Here is an 8979-nt window from a genome sequence, read left to right on the forward strand (position 1 = left end):
ACTTTTACGGAACTAGGACTAAAATGCTATTAACCTAAGGCTCATAATTTCAAGTGTAATGACAAAAAAATTAAGGTCTCTACAATAATAGTATGCGTAGAAAGTAACGATAAACTATTTCGGTGATATATGACACGGTTATAAATTTATTATAAAACATAACTAATGAAACGTATTAAATTAATATATTTATAATGCATGAAATGGTGAACATTGGTAAAAGTATCATTCTTTACTCAAAAAAAAAAGAAAAAAAGAAAAAAAAGAAAAGAAAAGAAAACAGTACTATTCTATCATTATTATAAAATATTGGATAAGGATGCTACAATCCCTCTCTTCAATATTAATCTGCAACTAAAATAATAATAATATAAAGCAAGAATAAACAAATAAATAGAGAGCTTGTTAAAGGATTTACTTGAAAAAGTGATTGACTAAAATAGAAAAATAAAAATTTAACTAATTTGATGTAAATATTTTTTTCATTTTCTCTTTCACAAATGGCTACTTAAATTTATAATCCAAACAAGGCATGATGCTTTCACTTCCAAAATACATATACATTTACAACTAGGGTTGTCAAAACTTGTACAGTGAAAACAGGAAATAGTTCCAAGCACTTGGAGACAAAAAAGTACTTCCCCAAACATCTATGCAAGCTCGATTCCTAGTCTCCTGTTTTTGGGGGGATAAATATACTAGATTCCTAGTCATACATACCCTCTCTCCATTATGCTTCCCTTCCCTCTACTTCTTACCAGAAACAGCTTCCCTTGTCACAAGCTGTATCCCCCTCACCCACATCTCCGCCGTCTCAAACCCACCCTCGCACACAAAATGCACTTCCTTGTTCTTCGTAGTCACCACCCGAAACACTCCAGCTTCATCCGCATCCCCCTTCCTCTGCCTCAGCCTCAGCCTCTTAAAATTCAAGCTCGGTCCCACCTCAATCTCTCGGCATATCACGTTCCTCCGGCTTGAATTCCCCCACCTCAATACCCCGGTAGCCTCCATCATTTTAAGAACTTTACTATGCGGAACTCCTTTTCCCCCTTTTGTATGCTTCATCACGATAGCGCCACTCAACACCAGTTTCCGAGCAAGCTCATCGAGTATCACCGGTACTGCACCATGACTGCCATTGTTCCTTGCAAGTGAGACTGCAGTTTCGCCCTTAACATTCTTCAAGTCACATCGTGCTCCTGATTTAATCAAGAGCCGACAAGTGCTTCCATGGCCTTCCCTTGCTGCCAACATGAGTGGCGTGTAGCCATCCCCATCAGGGACATTTACATCATAACCCTTATGCATCAATAATCTCACTGCGTCTAAGTCTCCACGGCGGGCTGCACAATGTAGGGCGTAAAAACCTCCGCCATTGCGGTTACCCTTTTCAAGAGCGAATTCGAGCATTACTTTCTCAAATAGATCGCGATTTTGGTTGAATTCGGATAAGGTAATAGCAGTCTCACCAGATTTGTTGCACAGCTCAACATCAGCCCCAGCATAGACAAGCAACCGGAAAGCTTCAACATGACCTTCCATAGCGGTAACCATGACTGCAGAGAAACCCCTATCATCCTGATAATCAAGATCGATTTCTGATCGCCCAATTAGGGCTTCCAAGGCTTGAATATCACCCAATCGAGCTACAAACATTAAAGGTGAAAAAATTGACACGTTACTTGATTTCGGAACCTTTCCAGCCCTAATTACATCTAGCACGGCTTGTTGAAAACAAAGAGGCCATTGGTTCGACCCTGCGATTGAATACACAGACTGACCTGCTATATTCACCAAACCAAAATCAGCACCAGCTATGGCCAATACTTTGATACATTCATCCCTCTTATGTTTTGCAGAGATCATCAGAGCACTCTCACCTGTATCTGTCCTCGAGTTCATATCACAGCCATAGTCAATTAGGCACTGGAGCACAGTTGAGTATCCAAGACGGGCAGCCATGTGTATTGGATGGAACTCGGTTTTCTGGGTTGTTTTAACAAGAGATTCTACATTTGCACCGCAATTCAAAAGCACGTTGACAGCTCCAGCATTGCCGCAGAGAATGGCATGGTGGAGGAGGTTTCTTCCAAGGTGAGTGGCATCGGATGAGACTTGTTGGAGGAGCATGCGCAGGATAGTACCAGTGTGCTCAAAATACTCCACAGCGCACCAGGTGATGGGGTAGGGCTCTGCTAGTCCTGCACCCACTCGAAACTCTTCGCCTGAAACTGTATCCCATGACCATGCCCCCAGTTGAACTTTGATGTCTGTTCTGGCACTAGCCTTTGTTTACCATTATGGGAGAGGAGTGAAGAGAGGTTAGTCATAGGAGGGAAGAAAAGAACATTCTTTTATTTTATATATAAAATAAGAAGGATTTTAAATGTTGTCACTTTCTAAATCTTCTGAACTTTTGTAGAATTAACTGTAAAGTAAGTGCATCCATGTTTTTATATGAGATGATTTTTATACTACGCAATCAAAGTGCAAGGGTAAGGGGGTATTAATTGAAAAAATATCAAATCAAACCGAGTTTTGAAAAAATATTTACATATTAATGAAAAACTTTATACATATTAAAACATTAAACTATCAACTTTTCCATAAATATTAAGTACTTTTCGAAAAGACCACTGACATGTAATATCCCTTTTTTCGTGGCAGACAACGAAAACCTCTCTCCAAAAACCTCTCTCTCTCTAAAAACCTCCTTCCCAGGCCTCACTTTGGGGCCGGCCGGCCACCACCTTTGGCTATGGAGGTCGGCTGGCCCAGCTCTTTTATTGTGTTTGGCTGTTAGTTTTCCGTTTTAATAAACTTGATTCCCCCATTATTTTCCCACTGGTGATGTGCGGGCTGCCGTAGATTTGGCTTGGTCTTTGGGGTGTTTTGGTGAACGTTTTGGTTGTTCACTGGGTCGGCAAAGAGGACGATCCAGATCTGGTTAGGTTGTTCACTCTGGCGCTTCTTTGCAAATGGAAGTTTGAGGGGTGTTCTCAGCTCAGATCTATGGAGGTGTATGTCGTCCAGTTGTGTCTGTGGAAGATTTCATTCGAGCGCTTCTATGCGTATGGGAGTTTGAGGGGTGAACGTCGTCCAGTTGTGCGGTGTGTTTTTGGTGTTTGGGTTGTTTCGACCATAGGTGTCGAGAAGTGGAGAGTGTTTCGACCATAGGAGTGTGTGGGTGTGTTCAGATGCTTTGAGTGCTCGGTCGGTTCAGCAGCTTAGGTTGTAGCAGGTTTTGCTTGGAGATGTCGTGGCTGGGCTAGGCTGGGTGAAGTCGTGGTTGGGCTTTGGGAGTGATTGCAGCAGGTTTGCATAGGTAAGGACGTGGCTAGGCTTTGGGAGTGTAGCAGCATGTGGGTTTTGACTGGGCATTGGGAGTTTAACAGCTTGGAGATGTCAGGTAAGGGAGTTTTTCAGCCATGGAGTTGTTGGCTATGGAGCTTTCCGGCCGGTGAATATTCTCGGTAGGTGTAAACAAGTGGAAAGCACAGGTTTGGGCGTGTAGCACAGGTGGGTGCTGGGTGTTGTCAGGCGTGGGTGTGTAGTAGGTAGGCGTTGGGAGTTGAGGCAGCACGGGTGGAAAGCTTTAGTTTGAAAAATAGCAAGTGGGCGGGAAAGCTTTGGTGTTTGGTGTTGGGTTTTGATTTGGCTTGGTTTTTTGTGGGCAGATTTTGTGGGGTTTCTTGTATTTTATTTTTAGTTAAGTCCTTAACTTTTCTTTTTTTGTTTTTTGTATAAAAAAAAAAAAAAAAAACCATGAGGCCGAGGGATTGGTTGTATGGATGCAAGTAGCAGTAGTAGGGGTAATTTGTACTTTCCGAATCTCTCTCGATGCATGCTATCTTCCTGTACCTTTAATTTCATATTGTTAATGAAATTTTTACTTTGCCGATCAAAAAAAATGTAATATCCCTTTTCAATTTGGGATTCTTTTAATCAATATGATTTATAGTACACATTGCTATTCTATCTAGGTGAACCAATATAAAATTTACTTTACAATTCAACTTTATAAATTTCTTCATAAAGAATCTTGATTCGTACTTGGTCTACCAAGGAGATGGAGATGAGGTAAGTTTCTGTTGAGATTTTTGTGCCGAACATATATAATCATAGCACCATGGAATTGTCATCAAGAGAAAGTCCAGCTGTTTCATAGTTGAAACACCAAGAAGGGGACCCATTTACATGTGATGACTGCGATATGAGAACAATTATTTGTGTGTAGAATTGGCACGGACCAATTTCACATCACATGACACAAGTGATGTAAGATTAGCTTGAAACAATGCCATTTCTCCCAATAAATAATTTTCCATGATTTGGAGTTAATGTGTACCAAAAATAGATGCAAAATGTTCGTCATTGTAAGGCTTTTCATTATTTTTCACCTCTTCTGGTAAAATTGTATAAATAATTAATTTTGCTTCAATTATTATAAGATGAAAAAAAGGCAAATTTACTTTAGGATACATCTAAAATGCACGAGTCATTCTACTGATTATCAAAATCAAGATTAGAACCTTACGTGAAGCAACAGACGGACGACAGAGATCTGCCTAGACACAACGGCAGCAACGAGTGCATTACAGTCAACATTTGTGTGTAGAGAAGGCCTATATGATTGAAGCAAGACCCGATCACTTGCATTTGCATCGACTCCACACTGTCAATAGGAAAGGGCTATTATTTCAAAATGATATTTCAAATTAGCATGATATAAAGCACAAAGATATTCGGCCAATTGACTAGTTCCTCGGTAATCCCCTATTATTGAATATGATGTTTTAGTTTCACATAAATAATTGTCGTGATTGGATAGTGAAAGTATTTTCAGAGTTCAAGTTTGTTTTCTATAATGCCTTCAGTATGTAATAGTAAAACTGCTGCTCAATAGCCTATTTTAAGTCCGTGAATAAGATTACCTTAATGAGAGCATCCACCACATCCTTGAACCCTCTGCAGCATGCAGTGACAAGAGCATGCACCGCGACATGGGGCCGAATCAGATCCGATCCCATGAGCAGCTCCGCAAGCCTTGCACGCCCATGACAACTTGCTTCTAACAACGCCTCTTCGCAAGCAGGCTGTGAAGCACCAGCTTTTACTAAGATCTCCAAAATCTCAAGATGGCCCTCCCTCACTGCCGCTGTTGTTGCGAAGCCCCTGAAGAGCTTCTGGTTTACGTCTGCTCCAATACTCTATCATTTTTTTAAAATGGCAACCCTCAGTACATTGCAAAAGTAATGAAAAGACTCCACAAGAAGACATATTAGTCTTTCATTCTTTGAATTGCTCAAAATCTTAACACGGATCAGTTAAGAAGACAACAAAACCAGCAGCATAGTAAGCGCCTTGGATTCTTCATTGAGGACAAGTAATAATGGCCACAAACAAACAAAAACAGGGAACATAACTGTTGTGACAGATAATGGAGAATGTATCAACCCATGGAAGGTCATTAATATGAAGCAAAGGGGGAATAATGTATTATGTATCACGTATCTGTGCTGCTATGTAGTCCTGTTAGAGACAACCCAAAATGGGCCTTGCTGACACAAACTCAATACAAAAAAACTTATCTTATAGATAATATTTCCTTCATTTTTTCCTTGCAAACTTTGTAATTCATACCCAAGTAACACCGTGTGAAATAAAATAAGACAAATATGAGAGAAAAAAATTAAAAAAAAAAAAATCATATATGCTCACTTTTCACTAACAAATAACTCTTGCTTCCTTATTACATTGTAAAATAAGATCAAAATCTTATTGCTACCAATTAATTTTACAATAAATTTACAAATTTGTGGAAAGGTTAGCAAAGAATATATAAAAGAAACTAAAGAAATGGTAAACAACATCAAAAAGCCAGATAAGAATCAAACTGCTTAAATTTTTTTAACTTGCATTTCATTAATCAAAGAACACAGAAAGTTAACTCTTTACATTTTTTATTGGAAATAAATTAGTCAAACAGTAACTTATTATCATTCAGTTGAAGAAGAAAAAGAAAATAAACAGTGAAGCAGGGAGAATTTTTTATTTTTCTGTCTGAATGTAAAGAATACCATGAAGCTGGAGCTCTTTGAACAGGATTGGTATTAGGGCATTACTTAAATTTGCACTGGAAGAATAAAACCAGACAAAAGCAAAGCAAATTCCAGTGGAAAAACTCTACTTCTGGGGTGAAAGAGTTTATTCCTCCCAGTATATATGACACAAAAATGAAATAAATTAAGGATGGTGCTATTCACACTCCGTTCACCAAAACAACTTCACCTTTTGTCTTTATTAGACAAAATTCAAATTTTTGCCCCCTCAGACCTGTACAATTCCGCTTCTTTTTTCTCCAAGAAGTGGCAATTTTGACATTTGTGCAAAAGTTAATAAAATCAAACTAGGATGTTGGTTAGAAGAGGAGTGCCAATAACACCACCCTAAAATAAATGCAACCCACCAACAAAATAAATAAGATTTGAGTGGATTTTATACATCAGGAATGGTCATAGAATCTAGATTCCAAAAGGAAAATTATATATGTCTACTTTTTAAATCCATTTTCTAGACCCCGTAATATATCAAAAAGATAATTAGTTGATAATTAAATATTCTGTAAGTATCAACCAATCATTTTCTTGACATATCACCGAGTCTAAAGTGGATCTAATTTTTTAGTCAGAATAGCAACACTCTTCAAAAACAGATGAGCATTTATTTCCTTTATTTGTAATGAAAAATGAAACAATATTAAACATGCAATGGGACCTCATTAGTGGGAAAAGCAGTCAATGTATCCTTAAGAAACAAAAGGAATAAAGATTAATTTTCAAAAAATAAACGCCCGCTGTACTTCAAATCCTCCGCTGCACAGCAAATTTTAATATATATATATATATATATATATTTTTTGCTAGGTACAAATTTTAGTAGTTAAAAACTTTAAAAAAATGGTAAACAACAGCAAAAGCCAAATTATATTTGTGCAAAATTTACATAATTTAAACAGCCCTATTTTAGATAGCACTTTTGGTGAGAAGTGGAGTGCAAATAGCCACCACCCTACAATAAATGCAATCTACCAATAAAATAAGATTCAAATGGCTGGTGTAAATCGGAAAATGCTATAGGCCCCAAATTTTCTACCAAATGAATGACCAAACCTTTGGTCATTCATTTGGTAAAATTTTTTGTATCTCTAGCATTACTCGTGTAAATCAGGAATCATCATAGAATCTAGATTTCAAACACACTATTAACATTTATTTCCTTTATTTTCAATGAAAATGAAAAAATATTAAACCTGCAATGGGACCGCAGCAGTGAAAAAAAGCAGTCAATGTATACTAAAAGAAACACAATAAAGACTAATTTCCCAAAAAATAACGCCAAACTTTCGTTCTCAGGCTTATATTACAAAAAAATTTAATTCATTCTAATGCTAATGATAAAAAAAATGTCGTGGTCCAGCAACTTTCAGTAATTAAACAGATATATTAAATAAATAAATAAATAAATAAATAAAAAAGGCAGATTGACTAAAGTAAAAATTGTTCAAAGGCTTAGGAAGGGAAAAAAAATTTGCTTCAAAAATCTTTTAAGGAAAAAAAAAAAAAAAAAAAAAAAAGTTTGTTTTTCAGAAAAAAATTTGAAAAAAATTATCGACAAACAAATTTTTAAGAATAATCAAACCAAACAAATTTTTTAAACAAAAATTTCAAAATTTTATTTGATTATCTACTTTTCAAAATTACTTTCTCTTGTACCTATCAAATCAATCTCTTTTTTTTTTAAACTCTCTCTCTAAAATAATTTTTCAAAACCATTTTATCACTTTTTTTTTAAACTCTCTCTCCAAAATAATTTTTCAAAACCATTTTAAAAAAGAAGACAAATCAAACAAATTTTCATAATTTTTACCTCAAAAACTACTATACAAACACAAACCAAACACACCCATTGATATGCCTAATTAGATATACTGATCCGGCAATTCATAGTAATTAAGTACACGATGAAACTATAATCAGAAAATTAGTACAAAATTCAAAATGTAAAAGGCAGAGTCACTAAAGGCACCTGGTTTCAAATTTTGAATAGAAAGGGATGACAAAACGAAAAACCCGGAATTCAAATAAAACAACGAGACGAGAGAGATTCTGAAATACAGATCAACCAAATGTAGATTAACAAACTCGCAAACGAACACATAAAACGCTTCAAAATCAGCGAAACGAAATCAAGCAACAAGCCAAATTCAACCACACTGAACCAATAGATACAGTTCAGGAAAGTCTAACCAGTAGTTTCCTGACGAGCATCGCATTCCCGCCATGAACGGCGAGGAACAACGGCGTGACGTCAGTCCTGAACTCTTCGTACTCAACACGAACTGCATTCGCCGATTCGTCGTCACACGACACTTCCGCTTTTCGAATCTTCAAGCACACAACGCCAACGAAGTTGACATCGACGAACGAATCGGCGATGCATTCGAGCGCCGATTTGAGATCATTGCAGTGCGAAGCTTCGAGGAGGCGTTGCGAAACCTCCGCTTCGTAGTCCACAGGGAACACCTGCTTCCCGGCGAGAAAACCTCCGCCTCCGCCTCCGCCTGAGTGGCCGAACACCGTCATTTCCGGCGGAACAAGAGGTGGTTATTACAACTTGCAAGTAGAGAGTTCAGCGCCCTCACTACTCTAGTCTCTCTCTCTCCCTCTCTTTACTATCTCTCTCTTAAATGCTTGTCACGCTGGTTTGGATATTAATAGAATAGTTTTATTCACTCGGTTTGGTTTTGGTTTGAGTTTTTAAATTTTTAATAAGTTGTTTTTTTTAATTTTTATATTTTTTTATTTTTAGTAAATATTTTTTAAATTTTAAATATTTTTTTTATTTTTTTAGATACATCTTACTTAAATGTATCTAAAAAGTAAAAAATTTATGAAAAAATATTTTAAAAAATTT

The 8979-nt window shown here is 36.9% G+C and overlaps 1 protein-coding gene across 1 annotated transcript; it reads right to left on the bottom strand.

The window, feature by feature from the left end:
• Window positions 1-471: 471 nt before the first annotated feature.
• Window positions 472-8753, bottom strand: LOC114309862 (uncharacterized). The gene is made up of 4 exons (XM_082912388.1): window positions 8313-8753; window positions 4938-5213; window positions 4541-4678; window positions 472-2289 (listed from the first exon to the last, which is right to left on the bottom strand). The coding sequence occupies exons 1-4, from the start codon at window positions 8646-8648 to the stop codon at window positions 748-750; spliced, it is 2292 nt and encodes a 763-aa protein (XP_082768514.1). The 5' UTR covers window positions 8649-8753; the 3' UTR covers window positions 472-747.
• Between the last annotated feature and the right edge of the window lie 226 nt (window positions 8754-8979).

The sequence above is a fragment of the Camellia sinensis genome, unplaced genomic scaffold (genome assembly GCF_055761805.1).
Source record: "Camellia sinensis isolate YWXY unplaced genomic scaffold, ASM5576180v1 Unanchor3, whole genome shotgun sequence".
Taxonomy (NCBI): Eukaryota; Viridiplantae; Streptophyta; class Magnoliopsida; order Ericales; family Theaceae; genus Camellia; species Camellia sinensis.

Coding starts and splice junctions, on each gene's coding strand:
- LOC114309862 (XM_082912388.1), bottom strand. CDS start 8,648: ATGACGGTGTTCGGCCACTCAGGCGGAGGCGGAGGCGGAGGTTTTCTC. Junction 5,214..8,312: donor TGCTCGTCAGGAAACTACTG/GTTAGACTTTCC, acceptor AAAAAATGATAG/AGTATTGGAGCAGACGTAAA. Junction 2,290..4,540: donor TCGTCCGTCTGTTGCTTCAC/GTAAGGTTCTAA, acceptor TGGTAAACAAAG/GCTAGTGCCAGAACAGACAT.